Here is a 25,193-nt window from a genome sequence, read left to right as displayed (position 1 = left end):
TTCTCGTTCGTGTGCTCGACTGCTGCCTTTTGTGTGATAGTCGTAGCGCCGCTGGCAAGCGTACTCGATCGGTCTTGCGGAGTTCCCTTTACGGCCTGCAAGCCCGTGACTGTCATACTGTGCTGCATCTTGGGTTAAGAAACCCGTGTTGTTTGTTGACATCCTGCCTTGAGTGCCTTTTCTGCGCCGTGCTGGAGAGTCGACAAACCCGGCCGTAGCATCTTTGTTCGCTGCGGCAGTAGAGAATGGCGCGTCTCTTGCCGGTTGCCTCGTAGGGTAAGCGTCTCGCAAACCTATCTCCACAGGAGTAAAACAAGAACTATTCGCTGGATTAATAACGAAGACCGTTGCGGAGTCTATGTTGGAGCCTTGACGATCGTAGACACTTGAGATGTGGGCAAGGCAATTGCAGTTCACTGATGACGAACTATGCTGAAGCTAAAGCTTTAGGCACCGACTACCTATGTGATGACATCAGAGTGGTCATGCGTCAAAAGCTGCGTAAGATGTTCCCTGGATTGCAACCTCAGGTGGACTGATATAGCTGCACTTTAGGTGTGCTGCGCAAGCAGAAAAAAAGAGCGGGAACACGGAAAAGAGCGCAGACTGCCAACTGTTTATTTTGTGAATCAAGAAGCCAATATATAGGTGTGCATATTGGTAACGCCATTTGTATGCACACAGAAATGGCGTTTGTGATATGGACGCCGATGTATTGGCTTCTCGATTCATGAAATAAACAGGGGGTAGTCTGCGCCATTTTCTGTGTTCCTACTCTTTCTTTTGGCTTGTGCAGCACGTCTAAAGTAGGAAGTTTTGCTGATGTAGCTGACATTGTTCATAGGCAGATCCAGCAGTCACTGGAAGTGCTGCAGCCGGAAGTGATAAGCTGCCACTCGACCCTCGTGTCAGTTTTGTTGCAGCCATTACTGCCAGCTCGTCGCCATACCACCCCCTTGTGATCTTGCGTAGCTATGCCCCTAGAAAGACCGATGTTTGGTGTGCTCTCAACAACTGCCCACTCTGCCAGAGAAAGCTGGCATGATGTAGCACAAAGAAATCTTTTGGTATTTTAGGGGCGAAGCTCCTCTTAGTCTAACCTTGTCCCGCGTCCGGCGTAACCGGCAGTATCTCCCGAACAGTATAATAGATCCATCATCAATCCATCACTTCACCGACCATAAAGCCGTTATAATGAAGGGGGAACGGAAGCCACGTCTAGTTGCCACTTACAATTAATAAAATTTCTTGTATACATATATACAGTGTTTGTCACGTCTTTGATGATGTACTGGGCTATCGCTTTGATTACTGCTGGGCGAAACCACTGAAGATTTCACGGTGTAACCATGATTGGGCTTCAGGAGCTTCGCCCAAGCTCTTCATCATTCACCCGTGGATGTGCTGTGAATTTTTGTTTGGTTTTTGCCTTTTTTATGTGTAACCACATATGGGTATGTATATATGTTCTGTGCATTTTAACAAAACTTGAGTTGTGAGTCGTCTTATTCTGTTGTGCCGTTTCATAGTGGTGAATGCGTACCAGTGGTGAGTCCTACTTAAGTTTGGTTCTGTGCAGATCAGCCTGGATGACCTTCGCAAGGCGTCCGTGGTACGTGACATGCAGCAGTACATCCTGGCCCGGCTGGATGGTGAGGAGGCCCTGCGTCAGCAGCTGGGTGCCCGTGACACGGCCGAGGCCCTCAACCAGCTGCACATCAAGAGCAATGGCTGCCTGCTGTACCTCGAGTGTCTGCTCGATGGTGTCGCCCAGCGGTGGGTGACGCTGCGTGAGATACGACACATTCCAGGCACCCTCAATGGCCTCTACCTGTGGCTCTGCCAGCGCCTCTTCCAGGCAAGTCACCCTTGGAAACCACCTCGGTTGTGTGTGCTGCACATGGACATCGTCAAAAAACTTCAATATCTTCCTAATCCAAAGCATAATAGATTTGAAAAAAGCATATTCAACTCTTCCTGAATATTCGACCATGGCCAAATAAATATGTGGTTAAAGAGGCAAATATGCGGACAACTTTGAATATTCGAGCAAGTAACATATTACTAGGCATGGGTGAGTATTCGAGCGCTTCAAATATTCCAACGAATATTACAGCATCCAAATTCACTTCGACAACAATTAAGATTTTCGAAATTACGAAGTATTCAAAATGAACGACGTAGCTTTACTGCAAGTAACCCGCCTGACAAGGTGGCTTCACCGCAGCATGGCGTTGCAATGGCATGAAGTCGCCTGTCCAGGGAAAGTCCGCGAAGCCACATTGGAAGGTTAACTGTACTAGCCCAACTAGGTTACCGTACTAGGTTAACTGTAACTAGCCCAACAGCAAGTTTTACTAATGTTGTTTTTTTGAAAGTTTAAAAGCGTGTTATGTGGGCTTATGTGTGCTAAGTATAGCAATTTTTTTAATCTAACGTATTTTCCCACTTGCTCTCTATCAGTATTCAAATCCTGCTACTATTCAGTGTTGCTTCCAATTTGCCTCGAACCAAGAAATTGACATTCCAACAACCCTACTTCTAGTTCTTAAAAATATTGTGTAAATTAGTTGGATCATGACAGAAATGCTCATTTTTCTTTATATGTTAAAGATACTGTTCAAACTATTTGATGTGAAATTATTCAACCAAATCATTATTCACCCTGAATTCACTTCGAACCTCAAGTTTACTTTCCGCCCATCCCTACGTATTACGTATGCTACGCATTCTTATTTTTAAAGTAAGGCATCGCTAAGACATACCCGTTACGTTATGTTGAACTTCGTGGTTACTGCATACTATCGTTCAGTGCATATTTGTGCTGCATTACCGTCAGTTGGCGAAGGTTTACTATGATCACTGAGAAATATGCAGGACGCGCACATTACCTTCGTGCTCCATATCAGCCTTATGTCTCGCACACTCAGCGGCAAGAACTTTTTCACCAAGCTTTATTCAGCGGCTGTCTTATGCAGCATATGTTGTACTTTTGCGTTCTGTAATCATGTATGATAAAATAAATGCCAAGAATGTTACCTAAATATTGTTTAGGTGCTTGAAAAAGAAAAGTTAGTGTGCAAGCGTCACATTGCATGAGGGAGAAGATATTTTTCACTTTCAGATGTTTTGCTACAGCACATAAAGAGTGCTGGCCTTGTCAACTATTCAATTTTTCTGCCTGATAATTTGTAGTTAGTGCTTTACCAAAGGTATCTTTAAAAATTATGCAGTTAATGACATGCAGTTGATTAGCTTAATGACGTGCAGTTTGATTAAGGTATCTTAAAACACTAATGACAAGCTATATTTACTTCTAGTTTAGCAACTTTTAACAATGCACATGTGGCCAAGGAGTGCGAAGGATTACGTGAAACTAAGAAACTTGAAGGCATAAAATGGAGATTGCTGGGAAAGGCCTTCATCCTGCAGGGATGATATACAGTAATACCTCGGTAACTCGAACTCACATATGTAGAAAAATTGCCCTTTATCTCGAACTATTTCCGTGCCCACTTTCGGTTATCTCAAAGTCTTGACTGAAAGTGGAACAAAAACTTTGCCGCCGAACCGTTTCACGAAATACTAGTGGCAAAATTTCATACGTTTCACAAGGTTTGCGCGAGGCTGCCGTGCTTATGACAAAGCTGACACTGTTCCCAAATGTGAAGTTGAAACCGAGTGGCATAACAACTTTGTCAAGCAACCCTGTGTCACGCCATGTGACGCTATAGACGTGCATGCGAAGCGGTAACTCCAGAAGGGTGATCCTCGCTCTCATTGGCTAGTTTGATGCAGAAGTCACCGCTCCGCATAACATCGCTTTCCGGGGACTTCTAGGCACGATGCAGCATCAACCAAGAGAGAAATCTGGAGCTCAGTCTATTCCCTATGAGGTTGAGAAGTTTTCCTACAGTTCCTGCCATTCCCGCAACAAGTTCGACAAGTGTTCCCGTTTCCCCGAGTTACCCGAGTGCGCTTTTATCTTGTTGGACGCTCGTGATGGACGGCAGCGAAAGCGTCGTGACTTGCGCCAGCACCTCTACGAGAAATGACAATCTCGGCACTTCTTGCGACAAGGCTTTTTCAAATGCGAGTCCAAGCTACTCTTGCATACAAGTAGTTTTGCGGGATACCTAAAATGCATGCAGCTGCATGCAATACATAAAGGGGGAAAAAAGCAAAAAGATTCTCAAGCTGTTTGTACGGAAACTATGTAGAGAGTTATTGTATTTAGCAATTGACACTGCGTTTTCACACGTTACTTGCCTTTTCCACAAATTCCGGTTTTTTTGCTAACGAGGACGTGGTTGAAATGGCCTGGAAAGCTTCAAGTGGTAACGTAGTACCGCAGCTTTACTTGCTCGGATGCTGCAGATACATGCATTTATGCCTCCACACATGCGCCATGCGGTTGTACCTAGACTGTGCCTAGACACACTCCCTGTTCATAGATGAAGAAGTACCTAGATGGCCAGTCACTTTGATCATGCGCCCACGTGACCTGAGGATCGTTCTACTGCATTTGCCGCAAAATAGCACGGTTCGTACACATTGTTTTGTTTACCGTTAGTACAGTACCATCAGAGGTGCAATTCAAGTATTTTCATTCATCAGCCGTGCGATGTGGTGAGGATAACGCTGCAAGTGCTTGCTACCTTAGTTTACCGCGTAGTGCTGCGACAAGTCAGCGTGTTTTTTGCAAGTGAAGCCGTGACGGTTTCTGTGTTAGATGCTGCCCTGTAATATGTCGCTCTTGGGATAATGGAAAGAAAGAAGAAAAAGAATGGATACACATTGCCATGCGCCTGGCTGCAAGAGCGGGTATCCTGGTTTTTGGGAAGCAAATGGGCACATGTTGTCTCTTTTTGGAGTGCCTAAGGACAATGAACGGCAGAAGCAATGGGACAGGAATCTTCACCGCAAAGATAAGGCACTTTCCGAGACTTGAGCTGTGTGTGAAAGACACTTTGAGGAGCATTTTATTTTGCACGCTATGTCCATGTCATCAACGGTCAGGAAGTAAGCATTCCTCGAGGTAAGCCGGCGCTGACCGACGACGCGGTCCCTACTCTCCTGCCCTATTTGCCATCCTATCTCTCAAAGGAGACGCGTCAGCGAAGACCAGAGAGAAAACGCGTTGTTGTGTGCCCAGCTGCATGCACAAAAAAGCTGCGCTTATCTCGTCACGATGTTCTTGATTCATCATTGCCAGGTGTGAGTGCAGATGGCAAGGACAGCCTTGGTGTGATAGTGCCCCAGCATGATCTTCATACGATTGCAAACAGTGTGAGTGTCCCAAACGGGTGGGTGTGACGATACACCAGACTTTGACGGAGCTCTGTTTGCCATTTGCTTTTTTTCACGAAGGAGTGCTGATGTTTGCAACCGATTGCGCAGACACAGTTACCATCCGCCTATACTTTCGCGGAAAAGAGAGGAAGGACATTACAATAAGATTTTTAAGTACTTCGATACTCTCTGCAAGGGTGCCACGGACTAAGCAGAGTTTGACAACAACTACAGCAAGGATATCACATGCCACCTCAAGCGCTCCGTTGACATTGCAGACGGCATTGTTCTCAGCAGATCTTGCTCAGGTAAGCACCAAACTTGTTCTGCGACATTGTGCTATTAATTCTTTTTTTTGCTTTTTTATGTGGGAAAAAGCATTTTTTGAGACATGAGAAAAAAAAAAAAAAAACCAACGCCATCCTCGCTTGTACATTGGCTTGCAGGTGGTATCATGTAGCTACAAACTTCATACGTTTTCAAGGCTCATTACAAGCTTCAGCAAACCAGATAAATACCATATCCTGCCTATCCAAGTGAATAAACGCGTAATTGAAAAATGTTACCGTGCACTTACAGGGAACTGTCCATTTGTATTCACCCGATGTAACGTGCTATTACAAATTAATAAAGGCGCTAGAAGGCCATAGCAGGAAAGCACAAGTGAAATAGAGATTTTGGTTGCGAGAATAATGTTGGACTGCCACAAGCAAAATATAAAAATTCGGCGTGTGCTGTTGGCTGATGTGTTCTTTAATCCCTTACATATAGTATCAAGTGTTGCATAAACATCGGTCTGAATATGAGAACGACAAGCCGAAATCTTTTTTTTTTGTATGCTTTAGGTGCCACCTGTGTAGTATGCCGCTACGTAAGGAAGAGCCTACAATCAAGAATGTCCTGGCTGAAGACAAGGAAGCCCCTGAAGAGGAACATTGCTAAGGACCTGAAGCTGGCTCTGCAAAGGAGAAAGTGCTTGGCCTCACGTGCCAGCACACTACAGCAGATGGTTTCCAAAATGAAAAGTGCAAATTCGAAAATCACTGAAGAAGCCCTCAAGGGCAAACATTGACCATCAAAACAAAAAGAGGCTGCTTTGATCCTAGCCGTATTCGCCACTCATGGAAATCTGAAAGGAAACCTGCTAGCAAAAATTATGACAGAAGCAGTTATCCTTGCAGAAAATGCAGGATCATTTATTGACTTCATTACTAGCAATGGCTCATCTTGAAACAAGAAGATGTGGTGTCTGATGGGAATTGGAGCGACTCCCTCACTGACAAAATGCAAGGTGTAACACCCAGTTGACGCAAGCCATTCACTTCACTTTGTGTCCGACTTTCCGCACTTACTTAAGTGCCTCAGAAATTGTCTCTTGAAGAGCAGCTTCATCACGCCAGCAGGCGAGGTAAGATAATTCAGATTGTTTTTACTGCATTTCACCTGTTGGAAGCAGGCCGTGTTTGTATGTCCAGGGTTGTACAGTCAAACCTCGTTACAACGAACACCACATTAACGAACATTTCAAATTAACGAACTTTTAAGAAATCCCATGCCGACTGCTTATAGTTTCAATGTAAAAATATTTCACTACTACGAACTTCAGAATAACAAACATTTCAGAATAACGATCGTTATTTAATTCCCGTGTAACCTTAACAACACCTCAGTACTACGAACTTATATCTTGAAATGCAAGGATTCTTAGATTTCAGTGTATCGGTCATGGCAGTCGGAGCTGTAAGGTAGCAGATGACGCAGCGCGAAGAGCGGACGCCCTCCCACAAAAACCTGAGATAGCGCGGGAGGAGAAAGACGCGGGCGGAGAACTTTTTTTTTTCCCTCCGTTGCGGAGGCGACAACGCATCAGGTATTGTAAAGGCCCAACCGCATGCATTGCACAAGACTTCATAATGCGACTTTCGAGCGAAGGCGACTGCGACAAACGGGCTCCGTCGCGCTGTGCTGTCGTGACGGGAGCACCCACATGTTCGCGACAAAGTGTCACGGTTGCTCGATTGAAAACTATTGCGTGCACGCAGGCCAATTACGAAAAAGAATTACAGAGTAGATGAATGACAACATGCCAAATTTATTATTGTCTTGTTTGAGATAAGGATGCCATAAAAGCGTTTCGTGACTTTCTTTTTTCGCAACCACGACAGTAGTATCTGCTGTGATCCCATGGGGCGCCCGGAAGCGTACGCTACCTACGCCTGCCTACGCTACGTCGCACTTTGCAAACTGCGTTATGCTGGGGTTAGCCCACGAGGCGCATCTCGACAACATTTCCTCTCGCTGTCATAGAACGTTTAAGAAAAGCCGCAGTGCCTCACATCGTTGCTTCGCAGGGAGAAGAGGCGCTGGGCTACCTCACACGACGACGATGTTGACATTGCAGCAAGCTACCACCAATGCAGCAAGCTACCACCGAAACAGCAAAACGAACCGTTGATCAAAATTAACGACAAAATACGGCCGCTGCCTCGCTCTCCGCGTGAGATGGGGCTGTAAAGAAGGTAGTCTATAACTTGCATTCTTTGAAGTACGCGCCGATTGGAAGCATCACGAGCAAATTGCAACCAAAGCGAGGGTCAGAGATGCTGCCATGTTGCTGGATATCGTCATGCTCACTTCCGGGCGACAAGCGATGTTTTCTGGCTTTCCAGAAACCTGCGACGGCGACAAGCGACGGCGATGGATGGCCCTCCATGACAGCAAATCCTGTCGGCCGTCGCTCAAAACTCGCGTGCATGCAGTTGGGCTTTAAAGGATTGCAGCGATGACATGGACGACGATGTCACGGTAGCACCCGAAGATCGCGACGAGTCCGTGTCGGCCACAGATGCGTTGGACTACTTGAGGAAACTCCGCATATTCACAGAAAAAAGCGGAACAGCGACCGAAGCGGCGCATAAAAATGCGGACGGTCTAGAATCGTTCGTGACGCAGAGTTTGTGCTGCACCCGTCAAAAAACGATCACGGACTATTTCAAATAAACGTGCCTTGTATGACGTTCACGTGTGCATTGTTGTGAGAAACGAGTTCAAGGACGTACCGTTGCAAAGGTAGGACGTTTGCGTTACTGAAATTCTATTGTTATGGTAAATTTTTGGGCTTTCACTATAACGACCTTTCAGAATAACGCACATTTTTCCGCGGTCCCCTGAAATTCGTTATACCAAGATTTCACTGTATATTGGTGTAAAATGCAAATGGCTTGTCTCTTCCGTGTGTGTATATTTCACAAGTCTCCCTTCACCCACTGTGGAAAGCACTGGAGCTTGACGGCTCAAATGTGACTCTTCAAGCCATGGCTGGAATAACAACCCGAACAATTTTGAGAAAATGAGGGTATCCATCGCATTACAACTGTTCGGTGACAATGCGCTGAGTGGTCTTCGACTGTATGAGCAGAGCTGGAAAGCAACTGGAGAAGCATAAAATGAGTGCTCATCTTCTTTGGGTAAGTTTACGCACAATGCTTTTTCTAAGACACAATGAAAAATCACCAGCACTATATATTCGACCATAAACTAAATCTACGAACACAAATTCTTGTTGCATTTTTTTTCTTGCAGGATGATCCGAGATGTCATTGAAATAGTGACATCCAGATTTCCAAGACAAGCCCTGCGTCCAGACTCCGCTTAAGAGGACAAGCTTCTTTCATTTTTGACGTATCTGACTGAATGGGAGCTGCATGCGGGTGGTCGAGGTAGCTTCCTATCGGCATCTACTGTGGCTGGCCTGAGAGTCACAATTGCTAGCGTTCTGTCATTGCTGACATACCTGACGAAGAGTGTTGGCTACAGGTACGCTTAGTCAGGACCCAGCCAAGCTTAGTCAGGACCCAGTGGAAAATATGTTCGGTATAGTACAACAATCAAGCGATTGCAATACCCAAACAACACTCCAACAGTTTCTTGTTACTGTGTCTTGCCTAAGTTTTTATGGGCTTGCCAGGTCTGTTGCTAATGGGAATTCTGAGCCTGGAGTTCTTACTTGAGCGCTACTTGAGCCAGCCATGATGGGAGACTGAAAGCCTGGAAAAAGTGACATGATCAAAACTCTTCTTGGTGACGATGACATTCCCTCTGCAGGACGTCAAAAGCAGGGCCCTGTCCCAGACCATGCTTCACGTGTTCAAGCAAAAGTGACAACTGGCTCATTTTTTACATGTGTGGTTACGTTGCCAGAAAGTTTTTGTTGAAATAAGCCACAAATTGCTTCTCACCAAGAAGGATGATGTTGATCGTCTTGCTGCCGCTCAGTGCACCAGGCTGCGAGACAATGGTGGCCCAACTGGATGGCTGGTCAGGTTTATTCAAAGATTAGAAAACCCTTTCACACTCACATTCAGTACACAGGAGCTGCATCACGAGAGCGTGATGGATGTTGTTGCTCTTGTCAGGAGAAACCGCCAAGACCACATTTGATGTGCCAGCCATGCAGAATTATTGATGATGAAGCTTTTTATTAGGCTTGTGTGAATATTTGAGCACTTTGAATATTTGAACGAATGTTACAGTATTCGAATTCGCTTCGATTCAAGTTTAAATTTTGAAAATTTTGAATCGAAATGAACCAATAGATGTATATTAGCCTGCATGTAACCCCCTCCTGTAAAGGTGGTTTCACTGCAGTTGGGGGGGTGCTTTACTGTGATGATGATGATCACAAACTTTATTTATGTACAGGCAAAGCTCCTGTGGATTGCCCCGTAGGGGCCTTGCTGATGGTTGGGGCCCTTAGTCCAGGGCTCCGCTGGCTCTTGCCATCCGCTCTGCTCTCTGAACGAGCCTGATCTGGTCGTCGAGGGCCGGGCTGGACAGCAGTGCCTCCCATTGCTCGCATGAGGTGTTCATGTTGTGGTGTTTGAGGTTGTGTAGTGTGCACTCCCACGTAATGTGGTACAGGGTTGGTGTGGCCCCGCACCATGGGCATTCATCCCTGTAAGATGTGGGGTGCATGCGGTGTAGTGTGTGTAGGTTTTTGTAGGTTCCGGTTTGGAGTCTATGCCATGCAGTGGCCTCCTTCGTCGCAAGCTTTTGATGAGGTGGTGGATACCGTAGGCGTTGCCCTCTGTAGTAATTCAGTATTGTGGCATACTGGAGGTCAACTGGCTCCGGGTCCGCTGCAGTCGACATAAGGAGCGCTCGGTTTTGTACGAAGCCTCGAGCTGCCCGGTCGGCGTGCAGGTTACCCGTGATGCCAGAGTGGCTTGGTATCCATATGACGGTCTGTATGTAGGAGTCGTCCTTGCCTTCCCTTGGTATTTGTGCAAGGACATGTGTCGCAGGCACACCAATTCTGCCCTGCAGGAAGTTCCTGCAGGCCTGTTGGGAGTCTGTGAGTATTGTCAACGGCTTGTTTGCATGCAGGCCTTCGCGGATGGCAAGTGCGATGGCCAGCTCTTCGGCTTCTGTGATCTTGCAAGGGCGGACAGATGCTCCAGAGGTTATGTGGCCTCTGCGGTCGCATACCACTGCCACTGGCCCTTTAGTCGTCGTCCCATACATGGCGGCATCCGTAAAACGGGCTGTAGTTTGGAATCGATAGCTTTTCTGGAAGTATTGGGCCCTTGCTCTCCTTCTGCCGCTGTGTAGGTTGGGGTCCATGTTGTGTGGAATTGAGGCAACGTGATAGCCCTCCCGGACATGACGAGGTATCTCGCTGGTTTCCTGGGCTCTCGTTGTCGAGGCTTGGAATCCTAGGGTTTTTAGGACCTGCTGGCCCGTGCGAGTACGCTCAAGTCTCTGTTGTTGTGAGACGTGAAGGGCTTCAACAAGTTCACTGAGGGTGTTATGAAGCCCCAGTGCCATCAATTTCTCAGTGGATGTACTCGTCGGCAGATGGAGAGCTGTCTTGAATGCCATTCTCAAGAGGGTGGCGGCCCGTCTGGTCTCAGATTGTGTGAGGTTATAATAAGGTAGGCTATACATATGTTATTCGGCTTACCACCAGGCTTCGAACAAGTCGAAGGGTGTCTCCTTCCTTCATCCCTCTTTTCTTAGATGTCACCCGAGATATCATGCGTGATATAGCCTTGACGCTGGTTTGGAGGAGCATAAGGGTGTGGGTGGCTCGTTGGTTACTCTGCAGCCACATGCCCAGGATCCTGATCAATGGTTTCTCTGGTATGAGGTTTCCATTGAGGTATACCTCAAGTTTTTGTGATGGGTCTGTGGAGGCTGCGTGGTTACGTCTGCTTCGCCATACACGTAAGATTTCAGATTTCTCTGGGGAGCACTGTAGCACTGACATATTCTTGGATGATGTGAGCTGCAGTTTGCAGGCGCTCTTCCTTTTCAGTGAGTGATCCTTTTGTGGTCCAGAGTGTCATGTCGTCTGCATAGAAGGTGTGTCGGAGCCCTTCTACCTCCTGCAGTTTTCTGGCAAGGCCGACCATGGCTACGTTGAAGAGCGTGGGTGATATTACTGCTCCTTGCGGCGTGCCCTTGTAGGGAGGTTGGTATGCAGGAGTCTGGAGCTCTCCGATCTTCAACTCCGCTGTGCGTTGGCTTAAGAAGCTCTGAATGTACTTGTATGTTCTTTCACCGCAGTTGGTGTTTGCGAGCCCCTCCAGTATTCCTTGGTGGCTGATGTTGTCGAAAGCCCCTTTAATGTCGATGGCTAAGAGGACGTGTTCACCGTTGCGGGGAACGTTGCTGAGAACCTCTTCCTTGAGTTGTAGTAGTACGTCCTGCGACGACAGGCCAGCACGGAAACCGAACATGGTGTCGGGCAGGTGCTTATTATCTTCCAAGTGCTTCTGCAGTCTTGTGTTTATGATTCTTTCGTACACCTTGCCGAGGCAGGATGTCAGCGAAATGGGTCTGAGGTTTTCGATTGCCAACTTCTTGCCTGGTTTGGGGATCATCATTATTCTTGCGTGTTTCCACATCGCTGGCACCGTGCCTTGTTCCCAGTGTTGGTTGATGAAGGCCATGAGTGCAGAGAGAGACTTGTCGCTGAGATTTCTTATCATGGCGTTTGTGATGCGGTCTGTGCCCGCCGCCGTGTTACGGGTAGTAGCTGCGATGGCCGCTCTCATTTCATTTTCAGTGATAGGTTCATCCACTGTTGGGTTCGGTTGTCCCACGTATGATGTTGTACATGGCTCTGAGGGAGCAGGATCTCCATAGCATTTGGTCTTGATGGCGTCGACGAGGTCTTGTTGGCTGCCTGGGTAGGTGTGTAGTAAGAGCTGCAGGGCCTTGTGTCCCTCTCCTTTGGTCTTGGTGGGGTTGAGGATGGCTTTGAGGATGTGCCATGTCTTGGCTGTACCCAGGGTGCCATCCAGGCAGTCACAGAATTTATACCAGTTCGCCGACGCGAGTTGCATGGCGTATTCTTCCGCTTCCACTGTTATTTTTGCTATGCGTGTCCTCAGTTTCCTATTGTTCTTCTGCTTTTTCCAGCGGTGGGTAAGCCCTTGTCTGGCGTCCCACAGATGTAGTAAATGAGAATCCACCTCCGGGATTTCTGTTGTTCTATTTCTTTTGTGTGGTGTTCTTTTTGTCAACAAAGTTTGTTGCACCAGTCTTTCAAGTTTGTGATTGTCTCTTCGTCCTGTTCTTGGGCTTCCCTCATTTTTTGCCAGTCAGTTAATTTGGCTGTTCCAATATCCCTGCATAGGCGTCCAGCCTGTAGTGTTATGTTCAGTATGTAGTGATCGCTTCCCAAGTTTTCGAGTGTGTTGTGCCATTCGGCTCGTGTGGTTTGTGTGATGAAAGTGAGGTCGGGTGTCGTGTCACGTGTTACGCTGTTTCGCTCCCTTGTCGGTGTGCTTGGGTCTGTGATGAGTATGAGTTGACACAATTCCATTGTTGTCTCTTGCTGGAGGCCTTTCCAGTCACGCCTCTGGTATCCCCATAGCATGTTCTGCGCGTTGAAGTCGCCCATAATGACTAGTGGGTTTTCTTTGGCGAGGCAAAGGTTGTCTCGGAAGAGTTTGGCAATGGTAGCTCGCCTTTGACGTGGGGGGCTATAAATGTTTAAAATGAAAGCACTTTGTTTCTGGTTGCCTTTGTAGGCGAGTTCGAGGAGTACATGCAGTACGTCTATGTTGTCGTCCAGTTTATGTTGTATAGTTGTCATGTTTTTATCCACGAGCGTGGCTACCTTCTACTTGTCATCTTGTCTCGAGTGATATGCTTAATATCCCTGAAGTGTTGGTCGGGTACCCATCTATTGTAGGGCGATGACCCCTGGTGGCCTTGAAGATTGAGCGATCAGTTGTGTCAGCAGCCCTTTTTTCCTTCAGTGCCCGCGGCAGTTCCATTGCCAGAGTTCTAAGTTTTCTTTGACTTGCTTGCGTGGTCTAGGCATGTTTAGACGTGGTTGCTTTTGTTTGAGTCTGGGGTATGTGGTTTGATCCTATCGTAGAGGTTATCTTGTGGAGGTTCTGTCGTAGTCCATTGCGTAGTTCCGTGTGGTGAGTCTTGTCTTTGGCCGTGCTGTCTTTAGGTGCTTCTATTTCTGCAACTGCTGCCTGTGTGCCGTTAAGTGCAGTCTTTGTCAGTTGTCCCAGCTGAGTGCAAATGTCGTCCATGAAGGCCTGCATCTGGGTGCGGATGGCCTCAAATTGGTGCTGCAGGTCAGGGATGGCTTGTGAATACACCTTTGCAGAAAAAATCTGCACTGCCGCAAACCCCCACTTCAAGGGTAAATGAACATATTACCCTCACATCGATTCATTATTTTTTAAGCTTAAAAGCTGGTTATACCGGCTTATATGCTCTAAGTATAGTAAACTTAAAACATAACGTATTTTACAGGTTATCACTTGCATTCTACCGGAAGTCAAATCCTGCTACTATTTAAATTTGCATCCACTTCCTTTGAACCAAAAAGAATGACATTTGTGCATGCCTTGTTTCAATTAAAAAAAAATATTGTGAAGTTTAGTTGGGTCATGAAAAATATGTTCATTTTTCTTTATAATATCTGACATATGGTATTCGAATTCGATTCGAAATTATGCGACCAATGCACTATTCGCTCCGAACCTAAAATTTACTATTCGCACAAGCCTACTTTTTGTGTCACCACACGGCTGCACTTTATTATGAAGTCTTTAAACCGTTCCAAGAGTAACCGTCGGGAGACCTCAAGGTACCTGAAGTTGAGCCACTGTACATAACTATGTAAAATGGTATTGTGCACTTTCTGCCGTGGAACTCTTCTCCTGCAGTATGTGTCCTGAATATGCCTCCCGCTACCATTGATAATATGACCTAAATAAACTATCTGAAGGAGGCTCATGCTCCTGAAATGCACATGTTTATCGCTTGCTTCAATGATAATGATGGAAGAATGCAGTAGCATGCATGTATTCAGCACAAAGATATTTTCTATGTTTCCAACAGGACTTGTGACTGGTGTAGCTAAGTAAACACAAAGTGAAATTTTGATACGTTCTGCTGCTGCAGCACCAAGTGCATGCATCCCGATCAGATATTGCAGGTTGTCCCACCATCGCGTGCTACAGATCTTAAGGTTGGTTAGATAAAACCATATTGACATATTTAGCATGAGGAAAAATGAACATGGCATTCTAAAACCCTTTGACGATGCACTCGCTTGTGGCGGCCAGCTGGAGGAGGAATGAACTATTAGATACTTTTAGCTGAGCGTCGCTTACGCTCAGCCACGCGCAGATGTAGCGTCCCGAGACAGTGCAAGGAACTGCATATATTTTGTGTTTTTGACGAGCGCGTCTTGCCGAGACACGGTCAGCTTGGCTGCAAAACGACGGTGCAACCAAGTGGATGCACCTTCATGCTCCAGACAGGTGACTTCACGAGCGGAGCGAGAGATGTGTTCTACATTCCGCTGCTCGCACGATCGGTCTACGCATGCGCACTACAGTTTCTTCTATGCGTTTGTGTGTACGGATCCTGCTATAACGAATACCGCTACAACCAAATTTCTGCCACAACAAATAATTTTCGATTCCCCGTCAGCCGCCCATAGAAAACAATGCGAAAAATTTCTCGTCACAATAAATATTTTTTTGGGGTATTTCCGCTTGAACAAAGTTTTCGCGAGTGTCACCAGATAAAGAAAAGGAGCTTGCCTAGGATTGCTGCGAAATTCCGCTATAAACTCGACCATTTCTCGTTGCCAGAGCCATGCGGCTGCATCGCAAGACCCGTGTCTTCATTGGAGACATGCTTTCTGCCACCACACGCACATCCCGGTAAATTTTTTGCCATTGAGATGCCCGGCGACAGATCGTCCATCCGTCATGATGCTGCCGGCAGGTTTGATGCACGTGCGGGCCGCGGAAGAATCGTTCTTCAAGAACTCCCGCCATGGTTTTGAAGTAGCACTCAAAACAAAACTACTGCTCGTCATCACCCTGCGGTCACAAAGGATATCCACGGCATTTTGAAGGCACACGCGCGGCCAGCGCGCACCTAGTCCAAGCGTAACTACGTCCTGCTGCAACCGCTGCGAACAGAAATGCGGTCGTGTCGACGCGATCATGGTCGACCACGAAAGTACGCACGCATCCAACGTATGCGCCCCGACTCAAAGCAATGCTGCGGTCAAAACCGCTGTAGACGCGATCACAGATAGCAACGACACAATTCTGAAGGCACGCGCACGGCCAGTGCGCACAGATTGAAAACGGAACTACCGTTTGCAGCAACCGCTACGCAGAAAACCGCGGTCGCTATCGTCGCGATCATCGATAGCGAATACACTCAAGTATGCAGCTAACACACCGGAAGAAAGATTGAAGGCATTAAAGTCGTAAAACGGCACAAAGCGTTTCGGCTTTCCTTTCGCTCGCTTATGTCTGTGGTAGTGCGGAGCTTCGGCACTTCGTTTTCAGTTAGCCTCTAGTGAACTTTGGCACGCTCCTTCGTGGCGCTACGTGCTCGGCACGCTTCGAGGGTAGCCTGCATATAGTATTTGCTTGTGTATAACCCACATGTATAACTCGCGTATTGAAGCAAAGCCGCCTTCCTTGCATTGCCGTGAAGCCAACTTGCGCACCGAAATTCGCATATAACCCGCACTGAGTTTAGTGCTAAATTTTCTGTATATTTCGTGTGTTTTATGCGCGAGAAAATACATTCACACAGTGTGCGGCCAAGTACGTCTGAGTTAGCGAGAATTCAATGCAAAAGACAATGCATGCGCTTGCCGGGACCAAAGGACGAGTCATAATCATCAGATCTTGCTAACTTTTGTGGTCTATAGATGAAATTTCGCTGCAAAGAATTTCCGCGACAACGAACTTTTTCGCGCGTCTCGTCAATTTCGTTGTAGCAGGATTTGGCTGTAAATCACTAGCATTCGCCGGTCTCACCGGAGCAGATCGTAAACGCTCAGCTAAGGACGCCTACTGGGGAGCGACCAGCTTGGGAAATGAGCTTGCGCGCCATCTGGTGACCTTCTATGCGCCATGCCTCGTGCCTAGGCCACCGCTCCTGCCACTACCCAATGCTTCTAGTTCACTATAGCGGTGGGCTACACCAATCTCATCTGCAACATTGACTGGCTTGACCATTTTATTAAGCGAAACAATGTGGCGTCACGCACGGTGATTGAGGCAGTGTCGACGCAGCTACTCAAGGGGGGATGATATCAGCCGAATCAAGAAACATGCTTCGCTTGATGCGAAATAAAGTTGAGTGTAGTGGCACGGACGATCGCCACATGCGAGTTGTTAAGCAACTCAAGAAAGCTTTGCTAGTTGCAAGTGTTACTGAGAGGCAGACGAACCTTAGTCGGTCTTTCTGCACTAAATAAAGAGGCATTCCCAAAAAACACAGCTGGTTGATAGTTCTGGTATGTCATTATTTTTCTTTAAAACCTTTACAAAGAGCGAGTTAGGCGCTCCTGTTAAGAAACTGGCGATTAGTGATAACGTTTTTAGATAGAACTGGACTTCTCAATGGAATTTGTGCAACTTTATCTCGAAAATCTGCTTATCTCGAAATTTTTCCTGGTTTTTACTACTTCGAGTTAACAAGAAATTAGTGTATTCATTGTTCGATTCGATATTCGAAGACAGCTTTTTTTTTGCTTTATTTGTATTCAATTCCTATTTGAAAATTTCAATATTCGCACAGCCTTACATAAAACACACACTGCATTTATGTCAGGACATGGGACAGCTTACAAGAAACGGGAAGGAAAAAGACACATGCATACTCAAGTGCTAGGGCAACAGCGAACATCTGTGCAAAAGACCTCACAGTTTTGTAGAATAGACGCGAAACTCGGGAGCGAGGTGGGCAAATGCATATGTCGTGGGTGGCAGGGGGGCATCTCAATGTGCCACGCTGAAGATGGTAGCTCGGTGGTCTGGGTGCAACTGCGAGCAGTCTCCCCGCATCGGAGCCGCAATGCTTGATGCAGGAATGGTCAGCATGCCCAACGGACAGCTTGCGCTCGAGCCGCAATGCTCGGTACAACTGTGATGATTAGCCAGGTCACGAACATTGCCATGCTGAAAAGGTGACCGTGGAGACACCTTGCAGTGATTCGCAGTGTTCTCAGCAAGGGGTAGAATAACAAGCCAGGCCATGCTCCGAGCTGGCGGGACGCTGTCTTGGCCGATAATTGGGTGTCAGCAGCACCGCAAACGGCCAGATTCCCTGGCCGAAACCTGGATCGCTCGTGTCCAAAGCTTCGGCCTGCTGTCTTGCATCTGGCGCTGCTGTAGCTTGTCGCTGACCACCAAACATTTCACCACGTCACATGTGGCCCAGTCATGGCACACCACCTCTATGGACCACTGCACAACCACAGCTGATTCGCTGAGCTCACATGCACTGCTGGCTCCAACCTGCACGCACTCGGTGCCATACCTTCTTCGTGGTCGACACCTTTAACTACGGAGCAAGAATTCTTGAGGAGGCGAAACTGTGCTCACTCGGGCGTCCTAATAAAGCAACGGAATCGGGCACAGCACAGCACTGATGCGCCCTCTGCCGTGAGAGTGCACTAGCGGAGAAGGAAAAAACGCGCGTCGCGCTTTCTGACGAAGCTTGCAGGTTAAAGGCTATTTGGCGCCGATTCGCCGTTAGCACTTTACGCCCAAGAGGGTGTGTTTCTTGTCCATTCTTGCCAGCTCCATATGTTTCGGCAAATTAACCGAAAAAATGGCGTCACATACAGGAAAAAACCTGAGTGAGATATCATGTAGAATGTGAAATCTATAATTTTTGGTAGCGTTAACTTGATAGGTTAGGTATAATTTTTAAGGCAAAAGCCTTAGATGCCTCATCAAACACAAAAATTGACTGTCGGCATGCCGTATTGACGTCACCACACGACGTTATCAAACGTCACAGATATAGCCAAAAATTGTGACGTCATCATAGTCATGATGACGTCACGTGATGCGTCATCACATGACATCGCTTTGCATTGCCTCCGTGATCTTTGCTCCGATCACGGAGGCAGTGCAAAACCAGGTGAGGTGCAGAAAGCTTGTAATGCCTCCTATCCTGGAGGCAGTGCAAAACCTCGATAGGTGCAGAAAGCTTTTGCGCGGGGGTGGGGCAGGATAGACACATCGACTGAAGCAAAACAAGAAGATGGCTTTCACCTTCAAGTCGTCTTAGTCTAATGCATAAGGGACCATGTGAGTTTTTCAACGAACGATGGGACTTACTCTCCGGGAAGTGCTTCTCGTAAACGTAGTCACAAGGCATGAGCTCTCGATCTTTCCTTGGTATGGCACGAGCCCACGCTTCCAACCTCACCGGGTCACTAGGAACATTGAAGGTCGCGTACCCACTCCTTGAAGGATGCGTACCCACTGTTGCAGTTTGGCACGACACATTTCTGCCCTATCGTAAAGGAACACTAGTGGAAATCTCCAAAGTGCTCTCCTTTGTTCACGGAGCAATATTTCTTTCTACATGCCGTTGTTGCGATATGAAAAGCGCGCGCAAAGTTCGAGAAATCAGCGCCGTCGGCACAACGTGGAAGCCACTGAGCGCGCTAAAAAGACAGAAAGGCTGTAAATTGCGAAGTAATGCATGACAGCTGGCTTGTGCGAATTGGGAACTTTCCCTCCCAAGGCCATCTACGCAAGCGTGTGCACAGCATGCGAGCGAGGAAAGCGAGGAGCGAGGGGCTAATGCATGCGGCAGGTGTCGTGTGCTCAGGGGCCACAACTAGCAGCTTGTTTCAAGTGCTGTACGGCCTATAATTTGGGCAGTATCTATTATTAACTGCAGCTGAAATTTCTGTCACATCAATTGATGTCACAGACAGAAATCTGAGAAATTTTACGATGTACGAGGCGGTATCATGATTTTTATACGTTGTGTCCATAGAAGAGCATGTAAACGATGGCAACACGCCAGAAGCGTCATCTGTCGTGCTGCAGCGAAAACTGCATTTCCTCCGTTACACTATTGCACCACCCTCGCGCGCTGCGATGGCCGAGCAGTTTCTCCTCCTCAAGTACTTCTTTCTCCGTGCCTTTAGCTGTGGCTAAGTCAAGCCTGCGCTGTCTGCATGTCTGTTCATGTGATCAGGGAAAGTGAATAATGAAACGAAATGATGATGCTCCAAGTGAGGCACATCTGCGCCTACAGCCACGCTGTCCGACGGTTTTCACGGCATGAAACTGGCTGAGTTTTCTTTTTGTTCTATTCATGACACCCAGCACAACTTCACTGCAGAGGGCGTGACATTATCCTTTAGCAATATTGATGTAATGCAACCAATCCCTGAACAAGCTGATGTCTTCAAGTTGAATGATGTAGGATATGTAGGAATAAATGGGAAATCGCGAACAGCTGGGTAAGCGGCTGGTTGCGTAAGAAAAAAATATTGTTCAGCATATGTCCCCGTCAAGGCACATCGCCATATGGTTTCTTCCCTCTTGGCAGCAGTCCGTGCTGGTAGACATCCACATTATAGCCTTGAGGAGCCAAGACCAGCCTTGCATATTAACGTAGGAGCTTCAAATAAGGGCAGAGCAAATTTCTGTGCAGATCACTGAAGGGACTGTTTGGGCATGTTGGGGTCTTTATAAAGGATATTTCTGTGGTTTGTTGTTGGAGGTGTGAGTTACACGTGAGAAAAACACGTTACTATATGGTGAAAAATTACGTTACTATATGGTGCACCGCTCGCGCATACTTACCATCTTTACGCAAGAAAAATAGCTCCTTCCTAGAAAGAGCGATTGACTATTTTGACACGCAGCTGTCACCACACCTGTCAATCAGTTCCGCTTCGACGACCTCACGGATTATATTACTTCTACTAACAATTGAGCAGGCATTATATACTGGACCGCACGTAGACATTTTTGAGGCCTTTGCCTGATTATGTGTGCATTTTTTAAAGTGTGCATTCAAAAATCCCCCTATCATTTCAGACACATTGGAATCATTTACAATCTGCCTTTGACTTGTAGGACCAGCTATGTTGGTTGGAGTAAGTGTTGTCTTAATGACAGGCTTTGGGAGCATCGCTGCAATGTGTCTGGAATGAGAGGCGAGTTTTTTGGTGCACATTGTAGAAAAGGCACGCATAATCAGGCAAAGGCCACAAAAATATCCATGTGTAGACCGATATATAATGCCTGCTCAATTGTTAGCAGAAGTAGTAATCAGTTAACCCGTGAGACCATCAAAGCGAAACTGATTGATAGTTTGGGTGACAGCTGCGGGTCAAAATCGTCAGTCGCTTTCTAGGAAGGAGCTATCTTTCTTGTGTAAAGATAGGAATTATCTGTGGGCAGCGAACACATGATATGCTATGGGTTTTACACCATGCAAGTGGTTGCTTGTTTCAAAATAAGATATTTCTGTAAGCCGGAACTCGTGCGTCTCAAGCCTTTTCTCTGTACTCGTCTTGTGTACTTTTAGTTTCTATTCCGGGCAGAGCTTGAGGCACAAAATAACAGCTCAGACCACTTGCAGTGTTAATGCTAAAAGTGCAGGAAGGGCAGGAGTGGCTATGACGGGGTCTTTTCTGACTCCCCTTTACTCTCCCATGGGATGACTCCATGTATTTGCATGCCACTTACTGTGAAGCCCTCTCATACGAAAGATTGGTTGTAATGCGGTGGCTGGAAAATCCCGCAGACAAGTGTGGTAGCGAGCGTGCTGACAAGAGAGTGACGAGGGCTTTACAGTCGAGGAGGGAACATGGAGTGAATGAACAAATGAGGCGAGGAGGAAGCAGAGAAAGGCAATGTGGCAGCCTTTGCGCTGGCTTGGCTTTGACCACTTCTCGGCTGCGTGCGCCCACCTTTGCACAGGGTGCGTTGCCATTATTTGGCTCAGCTTGCTATTGGGAAAATAAATAGCTGCAACATTAAAGAGTGCAGATATCAGGTGTGCAACCTTGACCCCACTGTCAGCGCAGGCAGTGTTGAGCAAATTTAAAGTTTTATAGCTTTATGATCCGAGCTTTTGTTTTTGCCACCAGTACACAGGCTTTCAGGCTTGCTAGGCTTTTGCAGGACAGTTGCCGCAGCTGACATCCTGGCTGCAAATGCAAACATTTAGCTTGACACGCACTTCCCTTGCTTCAGGATGTCGTTGACACCCAATCTGCATGTTTACGGCAAGTATCCAGTGACGCCATGCCAACCTGCAGGCTAGGCCTAATGTGTGCTTGCTGGCTTCTCAGCAGTAGTCGTGAGTGATAAAAGCTGTGGTTTGGTATCGAGTCAACACAACTCTCTGCTGTGTCTGCATTTGGAAAGGGGGAATCACATAGTAGGCAACCAGAGCTAGGCTGTGGATAGCATGCGCATGCCCGAGACATTGAATGAGGTGCCGTACAGTGAACGAGATTCCTGTTGGCATTCAACGTTGTTTCTGTGTTGTGCGGTTCCATGAGGAAGTCAGCATAATAGAACAGGTCTGGAAAATTTGTTGCTTGTTTCCTGCGATAGCTCTTTTTTGTTGGCTGTTTCTTCCTGCGTTCATTTTGTTGGCAACGCAGGTATCCAAACGTTAGCCTTTCAACACTTGGAAATTTATATGGATGCCAGCACCCCGGTCACATGCTTCGATTCTCGGATACTGTTTGCTCAAGATGTTTTGTTCTTGTGCAGCCTTTGTTAAAGGTTCTTTTCATTATGTAGTGTGGCTATTTGTGACTCTGGTGACTTGTGTTATAGGTGGTGTGTACTGTATCAGCTTAATGTCCATTGTGCTGGGCTGATTTTTATGTTATCTGTGGCCCTGCAACCTGTGGGTGCTGTGATTTGGCTGTCTGTTATGATGGAGTTCTGTTGTTGGGAGTGCATGGAGCCCTAGTTCGGGTTCATATTTTTATTGAGAGCTTGTGTAAAAGTGCCAATTTATGGCATCCTAGTAGAAGCCGTGATGTATTCAGTGGTTCATGTAACCTGTAGCCAGTTGCCCTTCTAATGTAGATGGAAGAGCAGGCATGGATGAAGTCGTAGAGTTTCTCAATATGGTTCTTTTAGGGAAATCTGGCGCCACCGTCTATTTAAGTTTCCCAAGGGGCACTGTGCCGTCATGAAAATGATGGTATATGTGTCTGCGAGGCTTGTGTTGGCTAGCGTTTAACGAGGCTTAGCCTAAAACGTGGATATGGCTGCACAAATAAAGCTTCTCTTAAACAAAACCTTTGTGGAGGGATCCCTATTACATTCTAGAATAAAAGTTTACTCACCTGTAGGTCATCCCCAAATGGCAAGAGGAAGAAGAAACAGAGCGAACTTCTTTGTCGGTCTGCTAACTTAAGCAGCTGGTTGACACTTTTTATGTTTCATAATATCTTATATCGAAGCCGTTCTTAAATTTACATAAAACTTGCATCTGTGCAATGCTGAAAAAGAAATCTCTATGTGCTGCTACCTATCACAGTGATCTGGTGGTTCTGGTGCTCGAATGCTGACCCGAAGGTTGAGGGATCGACACCCTGCCGCGGTGCCTGCATTTTGATGGAGGAGAAGTGCTAGAGGCCCGACACTGAATGTTCACCACATGGTCACAATTTCTGGAGCCCTCCATTACGGTGTCGCTCGTAATCATATGTTTTAGGATGTAAAACCCCTGCAGATATTATTATTATCATTATGTGCTGCTTTAGTTAAAAATTAACCATTGTGACGCAAGGAACACTTTTACCTAGACGTGTCTTTGAGGTGTTCGGGCCCTTCGTGAACGATGCTGTTTTGAATCCAACACATGCTGGCATTTTCATGCATACAACAGCATTGCAATGCCAGTTTTCCTTTTAGATAATTGTAAGAAACTGTATGGATGAAGAGGATTTCATTGTTTTTTTGCAGCGGCGGCAGTTCTTGTGCGTGCAACCTGTTCTGCATGTGCTACTGGCAGCTGCGCAACCACTGACGGCAGAAGAGCTGTTCCTGTGCCTGTGGACCCGCAACCAGCTGCTGACCCCTGATGAGTTCGGTCGACGGTTGGCCCTGCTCTCGCGACTGCTTGTGGAGCGTGAGGACGGCTGCCTGCTGCTCTTCCACCACAGCTTTGCCGAGTGGCTGCTCGATGTGAAGCACTGCACCCAGAAGTACCTCTGCCAGGCGGCTGAAGGACATGCCATGCTTGCCATGATGCAGACACTGCGAGGCCCACAGCTGCCGCCCACACAGGTGCCTTGGCTCTCCTCCGATACAATTTCATTGCATAACAGTCTTCTTTTGTTCGGTCACACTGCGTAGGGGCATGCTTCATGACCTCTCTTCTCGAACTTGTCGAAACTACATGGTTATTATTTTCCTACAATGCTCCTGGGACAAAGCTGAGTGGAATATATATTTATTTTGAGACTTATCATTCGTACTCGTGTAATGGCTGCAGGTTTATTCCCCCCGAGATTTGGGGTGAGAATCGGAAGTGCAGTCGTTAAACAGAAAAACACACAATTCTTTTTTGTAAGTATTTCCGATAATACTTGCTTTTAACCTATTTGCCACTAGCATCCACACCTACGGACATGACTTCATAAACAGACTACACAACAGCAAACTGCTCATGGTCATTGAAAAATTTTGTTCATCGTCACAGGATAGCGTGCACTTACAACGGGGACAAAGGGAGAAGAACACGACAACACAAGCGCTAACTTTCAACTAAAGTTTATTCAAGGAAAAACGGAAGAGAAGAAAATAACACAAAATGCCGCGCATGCGTCACTGCGCACAAAACATAACGAAATTATAAGCCACACATAATATCAAAGCCTAACAACATGGCAGATGATAACCAATCTGTTGACCGTAGCAAGGCGTTAATCAGTGTGGCCAAGAAAAGACAGTTCTTTATCTGTTAGTGCCAATGACGTCTGGCTTACACATCTATGTCCTTCTTTCTTGATTTGGAAGGCCTCACAGATCTCCCTTGTAGTCTTGTCCTTGTGACGGAATAAAACTGTGGTGCCTGTGAAATCCACGGAGCACCCGCAGTCCCTGCAATGCATGCCAAGGTGTGTCGAAAATGTAGGACCTTTAACTGCGTTTCTATGTTCATTGAGGCGCAGATTCAGACATCTGCCCGTCTGGCCAACATAAACGCGGCCACATGATAACGGGATGCTATATATGACTCCCGAGGCGCAAGGTACGTGGCTGTAGGTGTGGTTAATGCTGCAGGCTTGACTGTTCCTAGAACTCGACTCTATGCGTCTGCTCACCGCGGGGCATACGCCGCGTACCTTGTGTTCCGCGGAAAACACCACCTTCACCTCATGCCGGGCGCCCACCTTTTTTAGACGATGTGACAAACCATGCACATAAGGTATCACGGCGAACTTCACCTTGTCTTTTGCTTTCGGCTCCGTCACGCCTAGCTGCTGCCCTGCCATAGATTCTTTTAGCTCCCGCACAAGCCGGCTACATGCGAGAACCGTCATCTGGTTCGGGTATCCCGCCTTCCTAAGTTTGCTCAACTGAACATTA

At 46.9% G+C, this 25,193-nt stretch overlaps 1 protein-coding gene across 1 annotated transcript in view; it reads left to right on the top strand.

Annotated features, from left to right (window-relative positions):
- LOC119382412 (ankyrin repeat domain-containing protein 50-like) overlaps positions 1–25,193 on the top strand; it is a 191,069-nt gene that overhangs the window by 63,189 nt on the left and 102,687 nt on the right. The window contains 2 exon segments of the mRNA XM_037650105.2: positions 1,580–1,858; positions 23,565–23,888. Of these exon segments, the coding sequence (XP_037506033.1) occupies positions 1,580–1,858; positions 23,565–23,888 (603 nt within the window).

Source organism: Rhipicephalus sanguineus, chromosome 2 (assembly GCF_013339695.2).
Source record: "Rhipicephalus sanguineus isolate Rsan-2018 chromosome 2, BIME_Rsan_1.4, whole genome shotgun sequence".
Lineage (NCBI taxonomy): Eukaryota > Metazoa > Arthropoda > Arachnida > Ixodida > Ixodidae > Rhipicephalus > Rhipicephalus sanguineus.
The sequence above is the reverse complement of the archived record's forward strand: the minus strand, read 5'-3'. Positions and strand labels throughout refer to the sequence as shown.